The following is a 24,902-nucleotide window of genomic DNA, read 5'->3' as shown; positions in this document are numbered from 1 at the left end:
CCCAACTTATGAAACATTGGCGTCAAAGCCCGGCCCTACTCGGGATCCCAGTCAGGGCCCGCTCTGGCCATGCTGGCCCCCGTGGGCATCAATATGGGCAGTGGTGTGTAAGGGCAGTGTATGTGTATATGGGTGTTAGTGGGCAGGTGTGTGTAAAGGCAGCGTGTACGAACAGTGTATGCGTGAGACTCAGGGGCAGGATTGAGCTATCCCCCCAGATTTTTTGAGGTTCTGGTAGGCAGGGACAAATAAGTAATGAGACCTCTCACAGGACAGAAGCACATGCGCAGGAACTAATGAGGGCTGCCTCAAAGCAAAGGACCAAATGAGGGGTCTCCAAGAGCACAAGACCGCATGAGCGGGGGACTAATGAGGTTTTTCTCTCAGCACTGGCTACGTGGGGGGGGGGAATAACTTTGGGGCCCCTACCTTTGATAATTCCAAAAATCCGGATACCAGCTAAATTCCAGACCTCAAACTCACGAGCCGGGGGAATCCCATTTGCCCCGGTACAGGGTTCTTCTCTACGCATTCCTTGTCATCTGCCCAATGAAGCGGAGAAGCACCTGTCTGAAAGCGCAGATTATATGACCTCACAAGTTTTACCTGCTAATCTGGGCTCTGAAGGTCGTCACCTGAACACACCTGTAAAGGAAACACCCAAGGTGACGGCCACCATCCCCGCTGGAGAGCAGTGCCCTGTCCACCATGTCCCGCAGAAGAAGCAGATTCCTCTATCTCCTTTTTCTCCTCATTTTTTTATCTCTTTTCGGCTTTTACAAAAACATTCAGAAACGGGCAGATGTCTGTACGGGGTGAGTACGTCCAGAATTTCATTTTTTTCCAGCACGAAAATTAAATTTAAATACTTTTTATTTCGTTCGTTGACCTGAAGAAATCGCATCTTTAATTCCTAAAAAAAAATTATATTATTTGATGTAAAAAAATTGCCTGAATTAGTTTATTCATTTCAGTTTGATTTTCTGTACAAATTTTTTAATATATTTAATTTATATATATATATATATATATATATATATATATATATATATATATATATATATATATATTATTTTTTTTTGCATTTTGAGTGATCTGCCTTTGGAACTGTCAATAATTTTTGTAGAACTAACGAAATTAGAAATATAGGAATATAAATTAATTGTTGGGTTTTTTTTTAATTTTTCCTCCCCGATGAAAATATCTGATCTGTTGGAAAACCAGATCTTATAGAGGTTAACATCCCGTTTAAAGTAATTAGCTCTTTAATTCCTCGCAGTAAAATGAAACCTATATATATATATATGTGTTACTTTAACCCGTTCTAATTCGTTAACCAGTTATTAACCCCTTAAAATTCATCTTCCAGTCTGTCCTTAGTGATTTTTTTCTCGGGTATTATGGGATATACAGAACACTAAATTAAATCCCAAAAAGAGGACCTTTCTGATGTAACACTGGGGGGTAATTCATCACTGCACACCCCTTGCAGTGTGGGGGGGCAGGGAATGCTGATCGGCTGATTGCAGATGGGTGCCCACCTTACCCAGTATCACGTTAAATGGGGGGATTACATTTGAATAGCATGATGCTTCGGCGTGAATTTTGAAGAAATTGGTGCAAAACGGCAAGATTTTGAAAAAGTTTAACACTTAAACGGTCAGAAACATAGAAACACAGAACCTGCCAGCAGATCGGCCCCATCCGGCCCCCGTCTAGTCGCCCGTTTCTCCTGCTGTGATGACTCAAACCTTAATCAGCCGTTGGTCTCGTCTTAGATTCAGGAGCCGTATGTCTATCCCATGCGTGTTTAATCCCCTCACTGTATTACTCTCTACCACTTCTGCTGGGAGGCTGTTCCATTTAACCACAACAGTAGGTATGTTTTTTTTATGTCTGTAGTCGGCTGAGCCTTCCCTGCCATCCATTTATGTGAATTGAGACCTTATTATTTTTTTTTTATCTAAATACCACAATATATCATTGAGATAGATGTCTGAATAATTCCTGCCGGGGTCAGTCGGGGCAGCCCTGGGGTATATTCTATAAAGACTATTTTAGGGATTACTGGCGAAAGGCTTCAGTGAATCCCCCGAAGCGACCCTCTCAGCAGATCTGTCATTTTTATTGTTTCCCTTGAAAGTGTAATCACATCATAAAAAAATCAGCTCGGACACTTTTAAGAAGCGTCGGGGTTGCAATGTTCTTTTTTTCCCCTCCCCTGCACTCTGCGTTGCCGGAGGTCCCATCGAGTGTTTGTGTACGGTTGTCGGGTGCGTTACCTTGGGTTATAGTAATCAAGGTGGTCAGGGGTAGGGTCTCAACCGGTCCCTTCCGTCTCAGGGCAAATTCCTTGACTTGCAAAACCTGTTATTATAGACGTTTAATTATACGAGCGAGAGGCTGATGTGGTGTTCAGATCGCATTGTCTGACGCGTGAACGAGCCCGCGTGAAGGACGGACTCTTCATTAGGACGGTACTTGGTACCGCTTCATGTCTGCTTTCTCTGTCCGCTGTTCCCCCAACATGTAAAACCCACCGCCACGTCTTTTGAATGTGCAGTGCCACTTAGACATTCCATTCCGTGCCCCGTCCGGTACATTAAGCACTCCTCGGAAGGTTTTAATGACATTATAAAAACAGCTCAGAAACCCTAATCCGCTTCTATGGCAACAACCTATCAGCAGTGTCAGGTTCAGCAGGCTCATCGCACTCATAAAATGTGATGTTTACACGGCTCTGTATCTATATTTCTCTGTTAGAGATTGTTTAACTGCTGTTCATGACACTTTTACCTATTTCACCTCACCATCAGACTCCGCAGTGTTTTACGCTTTTAAACGCAATAATAATGGCCACAAGGTGCCACGGGTGTAAGGGGAATGAATCTTCCCCTTGTGGTTATCACCAACGTGGACAGAGGCAGCTCACAGGGACTTAACACTTGGCTTGTGCACCACTGTGATATCACACCTATTGGGGGTTAATACCAGAGCTAGACTGGGGAGGACTAAGTGGCCCTGGCACTTTAATGATTTAGACGCAGCCACACACTGCAGGACCCAATCCTCTACTAGAGAGGCAGTGTGTCACTCTCCTCAGTCTGAACACTCCATAAAATTATATAGTATAAAAGTGATATATTATCGTATAAAAGTGATATAATAGTGAGATAGTATATTACTGATATAATAGTATAATAGGTATATAGTATAATAGTGATATGATAGTATAATAGTGATATAATAGTATAATAGTGGTATAGTATAAAAGTGATATAATAGTATAATAGTTATATAGTATAATAGTGATATGATAGTATAATAGTGATATAATAGTATAATAGTGGTATAGTACAATAGTGATATAGTATAATAGTGATATGATAGTATAATAGTGATATAATAGTATAATACTGATATAGTATAAAAGTGACATAATAGTATAATAGTTATATAGTATAATAGTGATATGATACTATAATAGTGATATAATAGTATAATAGTGGTATAGTACAATAGTGATATAGTATAATAGTGATATGATAGTATAATAGTGATATAATAGTATAATAGTGGTATAGTACAATAGTGATATAGTATAAAAGTAATATGATAGTATAATAGTGATATACAAGTGATATAATAGTATAATAGTGATATAGCATAATAGTTATATAGTATAATAGCTACATGATAGTATAATACTGCTTTAATAGTAGTGATATAATGGTATACTAGTTCTACCGTATATTATAATAGCGCTATGATAGTATAATAGTTATAAATTATAATAGTGATATAATAGTTGTATAATAGTGATATAATAGTATTATAGTTATACAGTATAATAGTGATATGATAGTATAATAGTTGTATATTAGTATAATAGTGATATAATAGTATTATAGTTATATAGTATAATAGTGATATGATAGTATAATAGTTGTATAATAGTATAATAGTGATATAATAGTACCGTATTTGCTCGATTATAAGACGACCCCGATTATAAGACGACCCCCCAAAATCAAAATATTAATTTAGGAAAAAAACAAAAAGCCTGAATATAAGACTACCCTATAGGGAAAAAGTTTTACCAGTAAATATTAATTAATGTAAATTATTTTCATGTTTAATAAAAGCTATGATTGAGAAAAATATATTTTTTAAATTTCCTTTTATTTGCCAACCTGCCCCCCCCAGTTATGCCACTCTGCCCCCAGAAATGCTTTATACCCCCCTATTTGCCACTCTGCCCCATGATATGCCTTATACCCCTGTATGCCACTCTGGCATATAGGGGGTTAAAAGGCATATCATGGGGCTGAGTGGCATATAGGGGGGTATAAAGCATTTCTGGAGGTATATAGGCATATCATGGGGCTGAGTGGCATATAGGGGGTTAAAATGCATTTCTGGAGGTCCAGAAATGCATTTTAACCCCCTATATGCCACTCAGCCCCATGATATGCCTTTTAACCCAGCATGTACTGGCTGCCTTGGCTTGATAGGAGTGTGATTGCTGTTAGCAGTTTGATATATATATATATATATATATATATCAAACTGCTAACAGCAATCACACTCCTATCAAGCCAAGGCAGCCAGTACATGCTGGAACCTGGGGATGATAGCAGTGGGATTACAGCCTCCATATGCCATGCTACAACCCCCACCCCCCTTACACATCCATGCTATCACACACACACTCACACTCATTCACAAACATTTAAATACTCATTCATTCCCTTAATCACACACACTTCACACATACTCAAAAACCCTCCCCCACCCCCTCACCTGAACTGCAGATCTCCCACTCGCAGACTTCTGCAGGGGACCGGCTGTAGCAACTTCTCTGGCCCCGCCCTCAGAGGAGGGAGGGGGGAGATAGAGTTCTGTGAGGACGCTGCAAGCTTCCTGCCCTGCTTCTAACAGAAGAGACGCTGCTCGCGACCGGTAAGCAGCATGGCGCCAGCATTTTTTTGGGGTCTGATTAGAAGACGACCCCGATTATAAGACGAGGGGTATTTTTCAGAGCATTTGCTCTGGAAAAAACCTCGTCTTATAATCGAGCAAATACGGTATTATAGTTATATAGTATAATAGTGATATGATAGTATAATAGTTGTATAATAGTGTAATAGTGATATGGTAGTATTATAGTTATATAGTATAATAGTGATATGATAGTATAATAGTTGTATAATAGTGTAATAGTGATATAATAGTATTATAGTTATACAGTGTAATAGTGATATGATAGTATAATAGTTGTATAATAGTGTAATAGTGATATAATAGTATTATAGTTATACAGTGTAATAGTGATATGATAGTATAATAGTTGTATAATAGTGTAATAGTGATATAATAGTATTATAGTTATATAGTATAATAGTGATATGATAGTATAATAGTTGTATAATAGTATAATAGTGATATAATAGTATTATAGTTATATAGTATAATAGTGATATGATAGTATAATAGTTATATAATAGTGATATAATAGTATTATAGTTATGTAGTATAACAATGATATGATAGTGTCATAGTTGTATAATAGTGTAATAGTGATATAATAGTATTATAGTTATACATTATAATAGTGATATAATAGTTGTATAATTGTGATATAATAGTATTATAGTTATATAGTATAATAGTGATATGATAGTATAATAGTTGTATAATAGTATAATAGTGATATAATAGTATTATAGTTATACAGTGTAATAGTGATATGATAGTATAATAGTTGTATAATAGTGTAATAGTGATATAATAGTATTATAGTTATATAGTATAATAGTGATATGATAGTATAATAGTTATATAATAGTGATATAATAGTATTATAGTTATGTAGTATAACAATGATATGATAGTGTCATAGTTGTATAATAGTGTAATAGTGATATAATAGTATTATAGTTATACATTATAATAGTGATATAATAGTTGTATAATAGTGATATAATAGTATTATAGTTATATAGTATAATAGTTGTATAATAGTGTAATAGTGATATAATAGTATTATAACTATACAGTATAATAGTGATATGATAGTATAATAGTGATATAATAGTATAATAGTGGTATAGTACAATGGTGATATAGTATAATAGTGATATGATAGTATAATAGTGATATAATAGTATAATAGTGGTATAGTACAATAGTGATATAGTATAAAAGTAATATGATAGTATAATAGTGATATACAAGTGATATAATAGTATAATAGTGATATAGCATAATGGTTATATTGTATAATAGCTACATGATAGTTTAATAGTGCTTTAATAGTAGTGATATAATGGTATACTAGTTCTACCGTATATTATAATAGCGATATGATAGTATAATAGTTATACATTATAATAGTGATATAATAGTTGTATAATAGTGATATAATAGTATTATAGTTATACAGTATAATAGTGATATGATAGTGTAATAGTGATATAATAGTAATATAGTTATATAGTATAATAGTGATATGATAGTATAATAGTTGTATAATAGTATAATAGTGATATAATAGTATTATAGTTATATAGTATAATAGTGATATGATAGTATAATAGTTATATAATAGTGATATAATAGTATTATAGTTATGTAGTATAACAATGATATGATAGCGTCATAGTTGTATAATAGTGTAATAGTTGCCCCGGGCCGGTGGGCCGGACGACCGGCAGACGAACATTCAATGCGGCTGCGGCCGCAAAGTTAAAAACTAAGCGGCCGTGAGCAGGATTGAATGCGGCCGTCATGCGTACCTGGCGGGGGGGGGGGCGGTCCGCCCCCGCTGCCGCTCATCTGAGGGGTGCCACCATGCCGGCACGCCTCCAGAAAAGATGCGCGCGGCAACTGTGGCTGTGCGCCGGGACACTGAAGCCACGCCCACCGTCTTCCACGCTCAGTGCACAGGACAGGAAGAAGAAGAAGAAGAGGAGGAAAAGTGAGAGTGAAAGAAGAAAAGGTAGGAGAGAGTGGATTAGTAAGTGTGTGAGAGTGATGGGTGTTATGCTGAATGTAAGTGTGTGAGAGTGATGGGTGTTATGCTGAATGTAAGTGTGTGAGAGTGATGGGTGTTATGCTGAATGTAAGTGTGTGAGAGTGATGGGTGTTATGCCTAATGTAAGTGTGTGAGAGTGATGGGTGTTATGCCTAATGTAAGTGTGTGAGAGTGATGGGTGTTATGCTGAATGTAAGTGTGTGAGAGTGATGGGTGTTATGCTGAATGTAAGTGTGTGAGAGTGATGGGTGTTATGCTGAATGTAAGTGTGTGAGAGTGATGGGTGTTATGCCTAATGTAAGTGTGTGAGAGTGATGGGTGTTATGCTGAATGTAAGTGTGTGAAAGTGATGGGTGTTATGCTGAATGTTTGTGAATGAGGGTTTCAGATAGCATGGATGTGTAAGTGTTGGGGGATAGCTTGGCATAGGGAGTCCGTAATCACATTCCTTTCATGCCCAGATTCCAGCATGTAGTGGCTGCCTAGGCATGATAGGAGTGTGATTGCTGTTATAACTTATTTTTTGGTCCAACTTCGGTGTGTTAACACTTTTATTGGGCAGAATAATTATATATATAATTGCAAACAGCAATCACACTCCTATCATGCTAAGTCAGCTAGCACATGCTAGAACCTGGGCATGATAGGATTGTGATTGTTGTTATATATATGTGTCTGTATATATATATATAGATATATATATATATATGTTAATATTGTTGTTGATTTTTTTGTTTTATTTTTTGTGTTACTTTTAATAAAGTATTTGAAAGTTTTTTTTTTGTTGTTTTTTTTTTTTCAGTTTTGGCCAAGTGAATGCTGAATTTTCAGTTTCAGTCCAGAATTTTCATTTCGGTGCATCCCTACTATATATTAAGCCAGTCACTAAAGTGGTAGGCCTACACCACATCAATGTTTGGCTTAGTATATAGTTATAGGGGTTGTCAGTGTCTGGCTCAGTGTATAGGCACACATTGATGGTGGTGCTGCGTAATCCCTAAGTATATAATGATAACAGTTATGCTGTACCCCTGTCAATGTTTGCCTAACCATAGAAACTATGCAGTTTTAAAGTGTGTGTGTGGGGGGGTGCCACATACAGGGTCTGCCACAGGTGCCAAATACTCTAGGTACGCCCCTGCATCAGGCGGCTGTCCGACCCAACGGCCATTCCTCAGCTCCTCTTCCCACGTCTTAAAAGGGGTGTGATGAAGAGCTGAGGCATGCGGTGAATGCACACCGGCCACTTTAATTTCATTAGGCGCTGGAGAAGTGACTGCCGCACGACGGCCACTTTCAATGTCGCTCGCAGCCGCTTTGATGGTGCAATGGGCCAGTTGACTAGACTTGCCCCCCAGGCCTTAGGCTGCCAGCCCTCCCCTGGTAATTGTGATATAATAGTATTATAGTCATACAGTGTAATAGTGATATGATAGTATAATAGTTGTATAATAGTGTAATAGTGATATAATAGTATTATAGTTATACAGTGTAATAGTGATATGATAGTATTATAGTTATACAGTGTAATAGTGATATGATAGTATAATAGTTATATAGTATAATAGTGATATGATAGTATTATAGTTATAAAGTGTAATAGTGATATAATAGTATTATAGTTATACAGTGTAATAGTGATATAATAGTATTATAGTTGTATAATAGTGTAATAGTGATATAATAGTATTATAGTTATATAGTATAATAGTGATATGATAGTATTATAGTTATAAAGTGTAATAGTGATATAATAGTATTATAGTTATACAGTGTAATAGTGATATATTAGTATTATAGTTGTATAATAGTGTAATAGTGATATAATAGTATTATAGTTATATAGTATAATAGTGATATAATAGTATTATAGTTATACAGTGTAATAGTGATATAATAGTGTAATAGTGATATAATAGTGTAATAGTGATATAATAGTATTATAGTTATATAGTATACAAGTGATATAATAGTATTATAGTTATATAGTATAATAGTGATATAATAGTTGTATAATAGCGATATGATAGTATTATAGTTATACAGTGTAATAGTGATATAATAGTGTAATAGTGATATAATAGTATTATAGTTATATAGTATACAAGTGATATAATAGTATTATAGTTATATAGTATAATAGTGATATAATAGTTGTATAATAGTGATATGATAGTATTATAGTTATACAGTGTAATAGTGATATGATAGTGTAATAGTGATATGATAGTATTATAGTTGTATAATAGTATAATAGTGATATGATAGTGTAATAGTGATATAATAGTGTAATAGTGATATGATAGTAATATAGTTATATAGTATAATAGTTATATTAGTATAATAGTGATATGATAGTGTAAAAGTGATATAATAGTATTATAGTGATATAATATTATACGCTGGGCGGAGGCAGAGGGGTAACAGGGGTATCCCTGGTAGGGACATTGACCATTGTGTTTGTTTTCACCCCCAGCTCCCGTCGTGCGACTTGGTGGGTACCGAAAAAAACGTGCCAGAGAATCAAGAAATCCATCATCCAGACACCTCTGGAAAAGTAAGTCACCCCCAGCTTCGTCTTAGGGGTTAATTAATTATGGAGCCGACTTTCCCCCCTATCCATGTTCCTAGAGCACCCTGTATAGAGGAGATCTGTGTTTGGCGAAAAGATAAGCGGCTCAGTTTTATTACATTTTATTGTCGCTGAGCCATCGAAAAAGAGACTTCCGTGATGCTGCCGTAATCTCCTGCTGAATTCCAGGTGAAGTTGAGGAGGTGGAGAGACCTGAAGGGGTTAATAAATTACCCCTCATACAGAGATAAGATAAAAGCCACTGCTGAGGGGTTACAGTACAATACCGAGCAATAAAGTGGAGCTATATAAAGAAATAATAATAACACACATTGTACAGCGCTGCGGAGTATGACGGCGATATATAAATAATAATAATAACACACATTGTACAGCGCTGCGGAGTATGACGGCGATATATAAATAATAATAACACACATTGTACAGCGCTGCGGAGTATGACGGCGATATATAAATAATAATAATAACACACATTGTACAGCGCTGCGGAGTATGACAGCGATATATAAATAATAATAATAACACACATTGTACAGCGCTGCGGAGTATGACGGTGATATATAAATAATAATAATAACACATTGTACAGCGCTGCCGAGTATGACGGCGATATATAAATAATAATAACACATTGTACAGCGCTGCGGAGTATGACGGCGATATATAAATAATAATAACACACATTGTACAGCGCTGCGGAGTATGACGGTGATATATAAATAATAATAATAACACACATTGTACAGCGCTGCGGAGTATGACGGCGATATATAAATAATAATAACACACATTGTACAGCGCTGCGGAGTATGACGGCGATATATAAATAATAATAACACACATTGTACAGCGCTGCGGAGTATGACGGCGATATATAAATAATAATAATAACACACATTGTACAGCGCTGCGGAGTATGACGGCGATATATAAATAATAACACACATTGTACAGCGCTGCGGAGTATGACGGCGATATATAAATAATAATAACACATTGTACAGCGCTGCGGAGTATGACGGCGATATATAAATAATAATAACACACATTGTACAGCGCTGCGGAGTATGACGGCGATATATAAATAATAATAACACACATTGTACAGCGCTGCGGAGTATGACGGCGATATATAAATAATAATAATAACACACATTGTACAGCGCTGCGGAGTATGACGGCGATATATAAATAATAATAATAACACATTGTACAGCGCTGCGGAGTATGACGGCGATATATAAATAATAACACACATTGTACAGCGCTGCGGAGTATGACAGCGATATATAAATAATAATAACACATTGTACAGCGCTGCGGAGTATGACGGCGATATATAAATAATAATAATAACACATTGTACAGCGCTGCGGAGTATGACGGCGATATATAAATAATAATAATAACACACATTGTACAGCGCTGCGGAGTATGACGGTGATATATAAAGAAATAATAATAACACACATTGTACAGCGCTGCGGAGTATGACGGCGATATATAAATAATAATAATAACACACATTGTACAGCGCTGCGGAGTATGACGGCGATATATAAATAATAATAACACATTGTACAGCGCTGCGGAGTATGACGGCGATATATAAATAATAATAACACATTGTACAGCGCTGCGGAGTATGACGGTGATATATAAATAATAATAACACAAATTGTACAGCGCTGCAGAGTATGACGGCGATATATAAATAATAATAACACACATTGTACAGCGCTGCGGAGTATGACGGTGATATATAAATAATAATAATAACACATTGTACAGCGCTGCGGAGTATGACGGCGATATATAAATAATAATAACACATTGTACAGCGCTGCGGAGTATGACGGCGATATATAAATAATAATAACACATTGTACAGCGCTGCGGTGTATGACGGCGATATATAAATAATAATAACACATTGTACAGCGCTGCGGAGTATGACGGCGATATATAAATAATAATAACACATTGTACAGCGCTGCGGAGTATGACGGCGATATATAAATAATAATAACACACATTGTACAGCGCTGCGGAGTATGACGGCGATATATAAATAATAATAACACATTGTACAGCGCTGTGGAGTATGACGGCGATATATAAATAATAATAATAACACACATTGTACAGCGCTGCGGAGTATGACGGCGATATATAAATAATAATAACACACATTGTACGGCGCTGCGGAGTATGACGGCGATATATAAATAATAATACACATTGTACAGCGCTGTATACAGTAATATAACCCCCAGTGCTGTATACAGTAATATAACCCCAGCACTGTATACAGTAATATAACCCCCAGCGCTGTATACAGTAATATAACCCCAGCACTGTATACAGTAATATAACCCCCAGCGCTGTATACAGTAATATAACCCCCCAGCGCTGTATACAGTAATATAACCACCCAGCACTGTATACAGTAATATAACCCCCAGCGCTGTATACAGTAATATAACCCCCAGCGCTGTATACAGTAATATAACCCCCAGCGCTGTATACAGTAATATAACCCCCAGCGCTGGATACAGTAATATAACCCCCAGCGCTGTATACAGTAATATAACCCCCAGCGCTGTATACAGTAATATAACCCCCCAGCGCTGTATACAGTAATATAACTCCCAGCGCTGTATACAGTAATATAACCCCCAGCGCTGTATACAGTAATATAACTCCCAGCGCTGTATACAGTAATATAACCCCCACGCTGTATACAGTAATATAACCCCCAGCGCTGTATACAGTAATATAACCCCCCAGCGCTGTATACAGTAATAACCCCCCAGCGCTGTATACAGTAATATAACCCCCAGCGCTGTATACAGTAATATAACCCCCAGCGCTGTATACAGTAATATAACCCCCAGCGCTGTATACAGTAATATAACCCCCAGCGCTGTATACAGTAATATAACCCCCAGCGCTGTATACAGTAATATAACCCCCCAGCGCTGTATACAGTAATATAACCCCCAGCGCTGTATACAGTAATATATCCCCCAGCACTGTATACAGTAATATAACCCCCCAGCGCTGTATACAGTAATATAACCCCCCAGCGCTGTATACAGTAATATAACCCCCCAGCGCTGTATACAGTAATATAACCCCCAGCACTGTATACAGTAATATAACCCCCAGCGCTGTATACAGTAATATAACCCCCAGCACTGTATACAGTAATATAACCCCCAGCGCTGTATACAGTAATATAACCCCCAGCGCTGTATACAGTAATATAACCCCCAGCACTGTATACAGTAATATAACCCCCAGCACTGTATACAGTAATATAACCCCCAGCGCTGTATACAGTAATATAACCCCCAACGCTGTATACAGTAATATAACCCCCAGCGCTGTATACAGTAATATAACCCCCAGCGCTGTATACAGTAATATAACCCCCCAGCGCTGTATATAGTAATATAACCCCCCAGCGCTGTATATAGTAATATAACCCCCCAGCGCTGTATACAGTAATATAACCCCCAGCGCTGTATACAGTAATATAACCCCCAGCACTGTATACAGTAATATACCCCCCAGCGCTGTATACAGTAATATAACCCCCCAGCGCTGTATACAGTAATATAACCCCCCAGCGCTGTATACAGTAATATACCCCCAGCACTGTATACAGTAATATAACCCCCAGCACTGTATACAGTAATATAACCCCCCAGCGCTGTATACAGTAATATACCCCCAGCACTGTATACAGTAATATAACCCCCAGCACTGTATACAGTAATATAACCCCCCAGCGCTGTATACAGTAATATATCCCCCAGCGGTGTATACAGTAATATAACCCCCAGCGCTGTATACAGTAATATAACCCCCAGCGCTGTATACAGTAATATAACCCCCAGCGCTGTATACAGTAATAACCCCCAGCGCTGTATACAGTAATATAACCCCCAGCGCTGTATACAGTAATATACCCCAGCGCTGTATACAGTAATATAACCCCCCAGCGCTGTATACAGTAATATAACCCCCAGCACTGTATACAGTAATATACCCCCCAGCGCTGTATACAGTAATATAACCCCCCAGCGCTGTATACAGTAATATACCCCCAGCACTGTATACAGTAATATAACCCCAGCGCTGTATACAGTAATATAACCCCCCAGCACTGTATACAGTAATATAACCCCCAGCACTGTATACAGTAATATAACCCCCCAGCACTGTATACAGTAATATAACCCCAGCTCTGTATACAGTAATATAACCCCCAGCGCTGTATACAGTGATATAACCCCCAGCACTGTATAGAGTAATATAACCCCCCAGCACTGTATACAGTGATATAACCCCCAGCGCTGTATACAGTAATATAACCCCCCAGGGCTGTATACAGTAATATAACCCCCCAGCGCTGTATACAGTAATATACCCCCCCAGCGCTGTATACAGTAATATACCCCCCAGCGCTGTATACAGTAATATAACCCCCAGCGCTGTATACAGTAATATAACCCCCAGCGCTGTATACAGTAATATAACCCCCCAGCACTGTATACAGTAATATAACCCCCCAGCGCTGTATACAGTAATATAACCCCCCAGCGCTGTATATAGTAATATAACCCCCCAGCGCTGTATACAGTAATATACCCCCCCAGCGCTGTATACAGTAATATACCCCCCAGCGCTGTATACAGTAATATAACCCCCAGCGCTGTATACAGTAATATAACCCCCCAGCACTGTATACAGTAATATAACCCCCCAGCGCTGTATACAGTAATATAACCCCCAGCACTATATACAGTGATATAACCCCCCAGCACTGTATACAGTAATATAACCCCCCAGCGCTGTATACAGTAATATAACCCCCCAGCGCTGTATACAGTAATATAACCCCCCAGCGCTGTATACAGTGATATAACCCCCAGCACTGTATACAGTAATATAACCCCCCAGCACTGTATACAGTAATATAACCCCCCAGCGCTGTATACAGTAATATAACCCCCAGCACTGTATACAGTAATAACCCCCCAGCGCTGTATACAGTAATATAACCCCCAGCACTGTATACAGTAATATAACCCCCAGCACTGTATACAGTAATATAACCCCCAGCACTGTATACAGTAATATAACCCCCCAGCGCTGTATACAGTAATATAACCCCCAGCGCTGTATACAGTAATATAACCCCCAGCGCTGTATACAGTAATATAACCCCCCAGCGCTGTATACAGTAATATAACCCCCAGCACTGTATACAGTAATATAACCCCCAGCACTGTATACAGTGATATAACCCCCCAGCACTGTATACAGTAATATAACCCCCCAGCGCTGTATACAGTAATATAACCCCCAGCACTGTATACAGTAATATAACCCCCAGCACTGTATACAGTGATATAACCCCCCAGCACTGTATACAGTAATATAACCCCCCAGCGCTGTATACAGTAATATAACCCCCAGCGCTGTATACAGTAATATACCCCCCAGCGCTGTATACAGTGATATAACCCCCAGCACTGTATACAGTAATATAACCCCCAGCACTGTATACAGTAATATAACCCCAGCGCTGTATACAGTAATATAACCCCCCAGCGCTGTATACAGTAATATAACCCCCCAGCACTGTATACAGTAATATAACCCCCAGCACTGTATACAGTAATATAACCCCCAGCGCTGTATACAGTAATATAACCCCCAGCGCTGTATACAGTAATATAACCCCCCCAGCGCTGTATACAGTAATATAACCCCCAGCGCTGTATACAGTAATATAACCCCCCCAGCGCTGTATACAGTAATATAACCCCCCAGCGCTGTATACAGTAATATAACCCCAGCGCTGTATACAGTAATATAACCCCCCAGCGCTGTATACAGTAATATAACCCCCAGCGCTGTATACAGTAATATAACCCCCCGGCACTGTATACAGTAATATAACCCCCCAGCGCTGTATACAGTAATAACCCCCAGCGCTGTATACAGTAATATAACCCCCAGCGCTGTATACAGTAATATAACCCCCAGCGCTGTATACAGTAATACAACCCCCAGCGCTGTATACAGTAATATATCCCCCCACCTCTGTATACAGTAATATAACCCCCCCAGCGCTGTATACAGTAATAACCCCCCAGCGCTGTATACAGTAATATAACCCCCAGCGCTGTATACAGTAATATAACCCCCAGCGCTGTATACAGTAATATAACCCCCAGCACTGTATACAGTAATATAACCCCCAGCGCTGTATACAGTAATATAACCCCCCAGCGCTGTATACAGTAATATAACCCCCAGCGCTGTATACAGTAATATAACCCCCAGCGCTGTATACAGTAATATACCCCCCCAGCGCTGTATACAGTAATATAACCCCCCAGCGCTGTATACAGTAATATAACCCCCCAGCGCTGTATACAGTAATATAACCCCCCAGCGCTGTATACAGTAATATAACCCCCAGCACTGTATACAGTAATATAACCCCCAGCGCTGTATACAGTAATATAACCCCCAGCACTGTATACAGTAATATAACCCCCCAGCGCTGTATACAGTAATATAACCCCCAGCGCTGTATACAGTAATATACCCCAGCGCTGTATACAGTAATATAACCCCCAGCACTGTATACAGTAATATACCCCCCAGCGCTGTATACAGTAATATAACCCCCCAGCGCTGTATACAGTGATATAACCCCCAGCGCTGTATAGAGTAATATAACCCCCCAGCACTGTATACAGTAATATAACCCCCCAGGGCTGTATACAGTAATATAACCCCCCAGCGCTGTATACAGTAATATACCCCCCCAGCGCTGTATACAGTAATATACCCCCCCAGCGCTGTATACAGTAATATACCCCCCCAGCGCTGTATACAGTAATATACCCCCCCAGCGCTGTATACAGTAATATAACCCCCAGCGCTGTATACAGTAATATAACCCCCCAGCACTGTATACAGTAATATAACCCCCCAGCGCTGTATATAGTAATATAACCCCCCAGCGCTGTATATAGTAATATAACCCCCCAGCGCTGTATACAGTAATATAACCCCCAGCACTGTATACAGTAATATAACCCCCAGCACTGTATACAGTAATATAACCCCCAGCGCTGTATACAGTAATATAACCCCCCAGCGCTGTATACAGTAATATAACCCCCAGCGCTGTATACAGTAATATAACCCCCAGCGCTGTATACAGTAATATAACCCCCCAGCGCTGTATACAGTAATATAACCCCCAGCACTGTATACAGTAATATAACCCCCAGCACTGTATACAGTGATATAACCCCCCAGCACTGTATACAGTAATATAACCCCCCAGCGCTGTATACAGTAATATAACCCCCAGCACTGTATACAGTAATATAACCCCCAGCACTGTATACAGTGATATAACCCCCCAGCACTGTATACAGTAATATAACCCCCCAGCGCTGTATACAGTAATATAACCCCCAGCGCTGTATACAGTAATATACCCCCCAGCGCTGTATACAGTGATATAACCCCCAGCACTGTATACAGTAATATAACCCCCAGCACTGTATACAGTAATATAACCCCAGCGCTGTATACAGTAATATAACCCCCCAGCGCTGTATACAGTAATATAACCCCCCAGCACTGTATACAGTAATATAACCCCCCAGCGCTGCATACAGTAATATAACCCCCAGCGCTGTATACAGTAATATAACCCCCAGCACTGTATACAGTAATATAACCCCCAGCACTGTATACAGTAATATAACCCCCAGCGCTGTATACAGTAATATAACCCCCCAGCGCTGTATACAGTAATATAACCCCCAGCTCTGTATACAGTAATATAACCCCCAGCGCTGTATACAGTAATAACCCCCAGCGCTGTATACAGTAATATATCCCCCAGCACTGTATACAGTAATATAACCCCCAGCACTGTATACAGTAATATAACCCCCCAGCGCTGTATACAGTAATATAACCCCCAGCGCTGTATACAGTAATACAACCCCCAGCGCTGTATACAGTAATATAACCCCCCGGCACTGTATACAGTAATATAACCCCCCAGCGCTGTATACAGTAATAACCCCCAGCGCTGTATACAGTAATATAACCCCCAGCGCTGTATACAGTAATATAACCCCCAGCGCTGTATACAGTAATACAACCCCCAGCGCTGTATACAGTAATATATCCCCCCACCTCTGTATACAGTAATATAACCCCCCCAGCGCTGTATACAGTAATATAACCCCCAGCGCTGTATACAGTAATATAACCCCCAGCGCTGTATACAGTAATATAACCCCCAGCACTGTATACAGTAATATAACCCCCAGCGCTGTATACATTAATATAACCCCCAGTGCTGTATACAGTAATATAACCCCCCAGCGCTGTATACAGTAATATAACCCCCAGCGCTGTATACAGTAATATATCCCCCAGCACTGTATAGAGTAATATAACCCCCCAGCGCTGTATACAGTAATATAACCCCCCAGCGCTGTATACAGTAATATAACCCCCAGCACTGTATACAGTAATATAACCCCCAGCGCTGTATACAGTAATATAACCCCCAGCGCTGTATACAGTAATATAACCCCCCAGCGCTGTATACAGTAATATAACCCCCTCCAGCGCTGTATACAGTAATATAACCCCCCAGCACTGTATACAGTAATATAACCCCCAGCGCTGTATACAGTAATATAACCCCCCAGCGCTGTATACAGTAATATAACCCCCAGCGCTGTATACAGTAATATAACCCCCAGCGCTGTATACAGTAATATAACCCCCAGCGCTGTATACAGTAATATAACCCCCAGCGCTGTATACAGTAATATAACCCCCAGCGATATATACAGTAATATAACCCCCAGCGCTGTATACAGTAATATAACCCCCAGCGCTGTATACAGTAATATAACCCCCAGCGCTGTATACAGTAATATAACCCCCCAGCGCTGTATACAGTAATATAACCCCCCCAGCGCTGTATACAGTAATATAACCCCCCAGCGCTGTATACAGTAATATAACCCCCAGCGCTGTGTACAGTAATATAACCCCCAGCGCTGTATACAGTAATATAACCCCCCCAGCGCTGTATACAGTAATATAACCCCCCAGCGCTGTATACAGTAATATAACCCCCAGCGCTGTGTACAGTAATATAACCTCCAGCACTGTATACAGTAATATAACCCCCAGCGCTGTATACAGTAATATACCCCAGCGCTGTATACAGTAATATAACCCCCAGCACTGTATACAGTAATATAACCCCCAGCGCTGTATACAGTAATACAACCCCCAGCGCTGTATACAGTAATATAACCCCCCAGCGCTGTATACAGTAATATAACCCCCCAGCGCTGTATACAGTGATATAACCCCCAGCACTGTATAGAGTAATATAACCCCCCAGCACTGTATACAGTAATATAACCCCCCAGGGCTGTATACAGTAATATAACCCCCCAGCGCTGTATACAGTAATATACCCCCCCAGCGCTGTATACAGTAATATACCCCCCCAGCGCTGTATACAGTAATATAACCCCCAGCGCTGTATACAGTAATATAACCCCCCAGCACTGTATACAGTAATATAACCCCCCAGCGCTGTATATAGTAATATAACCCCCCAGCGCTGTATACAGTAATATAACCCCCCCAGCGCTGTATACAGTAATATAACCCCCCAGCGCTGTATACAGTAATATAACCCCCAGCACTGTATACAGTAATATAACCCCCAGCACTGTATACAGTAATATAACCCCCCAGCGCTGTATACAGTAATATAACCCCCCAGCGCTGTATACAGTGATATAACCCCCAGCACTGTATACAGTGATATAACCCCCCAGCACTGTATACAGTAATATAACCCCCCAGCGCTGTATACAGTAATATAACCCCCCAGCGCTGTATACAGTGATATAACCCCCAGCACTGTATACAGTAATATACCCCCCCAGCGCTGTATACAGTAATATACCCCCCCAGCGCTGTATACAGTAATATAACCCCCAGCGCTGTATACAGTAATATAACCCCCCAGCGCTGTATACAGTAATATAACCCCCAGCGCTGTATACAGTAATATAACCCCCAGCGCTGTATACAGTAATAACCCCCAGCGCTGTATACAGTAATAACCCCCAGCGCTGTATACAGTAATATAACCCCCCAGCACTGTATACAGTAATAACCCCCAGCGCTGTATACAGTAATGTCAGTCGGTGACATTACTGGTTTTATCTCATTTTGTTCCAATAAACTCCCTTTATCTGCAGACCTGGAGGCGCTGTCGCTGTCAGTCATGTGATATTTTGGGAGACTTTCTTGGCCCAAACTGTGCACTGTGATACCTACCGTGTCCGCCGCGGCCCCTCGCCGGTCGGCCACTGGTGGGCGGCACTTGCAGGATGACGCGCACCCGTCCTCTCAGTGTAACGTGCCGCGCACACATCTTCTCGGTGTAGTGTGCGCGCGGCCCGTACACAGAGGGAGGGTCGCGTCGACGCGGCACGCCCACGACGCACCTGTAACAATGAGCGAGCGGCGGCACTCGCAGTGTTATGAGCGGGTTGCCGGGAATCGTTCGCAGGGCTTGACTACCCCAGCATCTGCCGGCGCTCGCGGGTGTAGCACACTCAGATGCCGTTTGTTTATTGTTTATCGCGCCGACGCCATTAGTGTGCGCCGGTCGCGATGACGTCACACACGTCTCATTGGTTAATTATGTTTTTTCCCGCCCTTATTCTTATTTAAACCTCCTGTCCCATTACTGCAGTGCCCGTTCAAAGAGTCACTTGCGTGTATCTCTGGGTTATGGCGCTTTTGTTCGTTACTGATTGATCTACGGGTACCTGACCTCGGCTTTGTTTCCTGACTTCGATTCTGTGCTACCTGCACCGACCTTGGCTTGTTTATCGTCTTGTGATCCTGTGCTACCTGCACCGACCTTGGCTTGTTTATCGTCTTGTGATTCTGTGCTACCTGCACCGACCTTGGCTTGTTTATCGTCTTGTGATCCTGTGCTACCTGCCCCGACCTTGGCTTGTGTACCGACTTTGCTCCTGTGCTGCCTGCCTCGACCGTGGAATTTCCTATACCCTTTGCGCTGTGCTACGCTACCGTCTCTGCATAGCGGGTGCATCATCCGTGTTGCCCTAGGTCCCGCATAACATGCACTGAGCTGATGCTTTATGGCGATGCTAATGAAGTCCGTCCCCCATAGACTTTCATTAGTCAGAGAGTCAGTCACTCAACAGCAACCAATATGTAGAAAAAACTTGTGTAAATATAATGGAGCTCAGTGCGGGGACCTCGTGTATTTTAGTATGTAATATGACTCTTATTTAGAAGTTTATCGAATCACCTCCATTTCAGGGTAAATGCCATCAATCTGATGAAAAATGTTAAAAGTCTGCAAAGATGCCCCTGGTCCCTGAACACAATGATGCTGCATGAAGTAAGGTGAGTCTGTCTGTCCATGCTGAATGAGAACATATTACTGTGCTCCTGTAATATGGGGGGGCCGACCCCACAGGGTTCCCCGGTATGCCGGGGGCCGACCTGAACAGTGAGACATAAAACAGACCGGTAGACAAAGGGGCAGATAGAAGGGGGGCATTCTGTGGGTTTGGCTAGCAGTGTACTTCCGCACACACGCAGGTATTGCATATAAGGGTTAAACTACCAGCCCTGCCTGTTAGCGTGGATCACGTGTGTTGTATGATTGCAGGTCGGAGCTCGCATCCTGCTGTAACGCCACCGGCGGCCTCCTAGTCACGCAAGAAAACACCCGGATCGGAGATGTCATCACTTACGAGACTCAGAGCAACAGACAAATAAAGATAACAGAACAAATCCATCAAATGCTTCCCCAGGTAACTCCGCCCCCACGGAACCCTGAGAAACATGCGCAGTGACACCCACCAAGACCTCAATAGATACCCCACCCCGTCCAATAATTAATTAAAAAATATATGAACTAGGCAACAAATAAATATACAAAACCGCAAAGAGACAGCAATAGAGTGCAAATACTCAAGTGCCAAGTGTATATGATACTACTACTAAAAATATTAATAATAAATATACTACTACTAATAATAAGAAGAATTAATAATAAATATACTACTACTAAAAATATTAATAATAAATATACTACTTCTACTAATAATATAATAAATATTCTACTACTACTACTACTACTACTAAAAATATTAATAATAAATATACTACTACTAATAATAAGAAGAATTAATAATAAATATACTACTACTAAAAATATTAATAATAAATATACTACTACTACTAAAAATATAATAAATATTCTACTACTACTACTACTACTAATAATAATAATCAATAATAAATATACTACTACTTATAATAATAATAATGAATAATAAATATAAATATACTATAAATAATAATAATAATAATAATCAATAATAAATATACAACTAATAATAATAATAAATAATAAATAAACTACTACTTATAATAATAATCAATAATAAATATACTACTACTAATAATTAATAATAAATATACTACTACTAATAAAAATATAATAAATATACTACTACTAATAATAATAATTAATAATAAATATACTACTACTAATTAAAAATAATAAATATACTACTACTACTACAGAAAAATAAATATACTACTACTACAAAAAAAATATATAGTACTTCTAACAATAATAAAAAATAATAAATATACTACAACTACTACTACAAAAAAAACTACTAAAACTATTAATAATAAATATACTACTAAAAAAATAATAATATACTAATAATAATAATTAATAAATATACTACTACTACTAATAAAAACATAATAAATATACTACTACTAATAAAAAAATAATATACTACTACCACAAATAATAAAAAATAATAGATATACTTCTACTTCCACTACTACTACAAATATTAAATATAAATAAATAACAATAAATATACTAGTACTACTAATAATAATACATATACTGCTACTATTAATAACAGCAATTATAATAATAATGATAAATATACACTCATGGACGCTTTTCAAAGTATTTATTAATAAACATATCAGATGTTCTTAGTTACTTTATGTACGTATGTTTGACGCTGTGTGATTGACAGTGTGTATTTTTATCTAACGTATGAATATAGATAAATATTATAATTATCAGTATAGCACGTCGATACTCGTGTCTCTATTACATCTATAAGCAGTATGAATATCAATATAATAATAATAATAATAATAATAAAGATGGTATGTGATCCACCTCTCACCTGGGGTATGTGGAGTTAACCCTTAACTGGACCAACATCACAACCTTTAGTGAATCCGCCCTAATATGTCTCTCCAGAACCTCTTGATAAATATGGTCTTGTTTGGGGGGGGGGGTGCACAAAGCGAGGGGTGATCAGCTGGAGCAGTCCATCGGTCGCCATGGTAACTGCTCCACCTCTAGCAATTTGCACCGGGACTGATCTTTGTAAACGCAGCTCTCAATTTTTGTGGCAGACCTCGCCGTTCCCGGATAAGCCCTTCCGGCGCTGCGCGGTGGTGGGAAACGGCGGCGTTTTACTCAACAGCTGCTGTGGTTCCGAAATAGACCAAGCCGACTACGTCTTCAGGTAAGCGATTGGGGCGAGGGTGCCGGATTCCAAAGCACGAAGGGTTAATCAACTCAATGACATGTAAGCATCCCCTATTTGTAGTTCTTAACCCTCTCCTGTCCCCTCTACTCCACACAGGTTAAATTTGCCACCGATGAATTACTCGTATGACATCGGGACCAAGACGGATCTGGTCACCGCCAACCCCAGTATTCTGCACAACAAGTAATGAGGCGTAGATACTCAGCATCGCTATACAGGGACACCATACATGCCCTCGCTGCCGGTCACTGGGTTATTTCCTCCTTTTCCAGGCCAATCCTAACTTCCTTCCCCTCCCTTATCGCATGTAATCATCCCTTCCGTATTCTAACCATCCCCCTTCATCCTGTGTAATATGTTCCCTTCTCTCCTTGTAATCATCCCTTCCGTATTCTAACCATCCCCCTACGTCCCATGTAATCGGTTTCCTTCTCTCCTTGTAATCATCCCTTCCATATTCTAACCATTAGACATCCAGTGTAGTCCGCCATTTTCTTTTCTCCTTGTAATCATTCCTCTCATAGTCTAGCCGTTCTCCTTTATCCCGTGTAATCCGCCATTTTTTAATCATCCCTTCCATGTTTCTACAGTTCTTTTTCCTACCCTATAATCCGTTGTTCTCATTTCTCCTTGCAGTCATCCCTTTCTCCAAGCCTCCACCTCGATAACTCCTTCTCTATCTCACTCGTGTTAATCGCGGGGTGCGAGGATCTTTAATAGCCGCAAGCCGTTCTGTTGGGTACGGTTTGAATAATTTGGTTTCACGCTCTCCATTTTTTTATCCAACTCTTTCCCCAAAGCTACTCGAGATTGGACAAGAAAAGGCGACCCTTTGTCGAAATGCTGAAGGCCTACAAGTCAGCCTCTCTCCTGATGCCCGCTTTCTCCTTTGCGAGCAACACCGACGTGTCCTTCAAGGTTTTCTACGCCCTGCAAGACTTTGAGTCGGAGCAGAAGGTTCTCTTCTTCCACCCGACGTATCTGAAGAACCTTGCTCTCCACTGGAAGGGTAAGGGGCTGAAGGTCCGACGTCTGTCTTCCGGCCTCATGATAGTCAGCATCGCCCTTGAGCTTTGTGATGAGGTCTCGATGTACGGGTTCTGGCCGTTTCCACAGGGAGCAACGGGAAAACCAATTCCTCATCACTACTACGACAACAAACTTCCCAAACCAGGCTTCCACTCCATGTCCGACGAGTTCTTCTTCTATACCAAGATGCACAGCATGGGAGTCCTCCGACTAAAAGTGGGAAGATGCTTTTGAGATGTTGGCGTCAGAGGAGGGTCGGGTAAAATGGGTCACGTAAGAGACGTTTGCGACTCCTTCTCGGGGGGTAAATGGTTTCACCAAACCCATCCGTAATAAAAGCGATGAGTTCCCACTCGATTCCAAGAGCGGACTTTCTCAACCAACACCCAAGGAGGTGAACCTGCTTTGGGCTGAGGGACTGCGATGCTTTGTTTATGTATTTCGGTTGAATCAATCTTTGCTGCTTCTGGGTCATGAAAGTAACTTTCCTGTAAAAAAC

At 40.0% G+C, this 24,902-nt stretch overlaps 1 protein-coding gene across 1 annotated transcript; it reads left to right on the top strand.

Annotated features, from left to right (window-relative positions):
* Positions 1-646: 646 nt before the first annotated feature.
* Positions 647-24,902, top strand: LOC128492486 (alpha-2,8-sialyltransferase 8E-like). Its single transcript, XM_053465065.1, has 7 exons — positions 647-815; positions 9,513-9,593; positions 21,087-21,173; positions 21,442-21,586; positions 23,238-23,350; positions 23,471-23,557; positions 24,175-24,902. The coding sequence occupies exons 1-7, from the start codon at positions 709-711 to the stop codon at positions 24,635-24,637; spliced, it is 1,083 nt and encodes a 360-aa protein (XP_053321040.1). The 5' UTR covers positions 647-708; the 3' UTR covers positions 24,638-24,902.

The sequence above is a fragment of the Spea bombifrons genome, chromosome 4 (genome assembly GCF_027358695.1).
Source record: "Spea bombifrons isolate aSpeBom1 chromosome 4, aSpeBom1.2.pri, whole genome shotgun sequence".
NCBI lineage: Eukaryota > Metazoa > Chordata > Amphibia > Anura > Pelobatidae > Spea > Spea bombifrons.
This window is presented reverse-complemented; position numbering and strand designations above follow the sequence as displayed.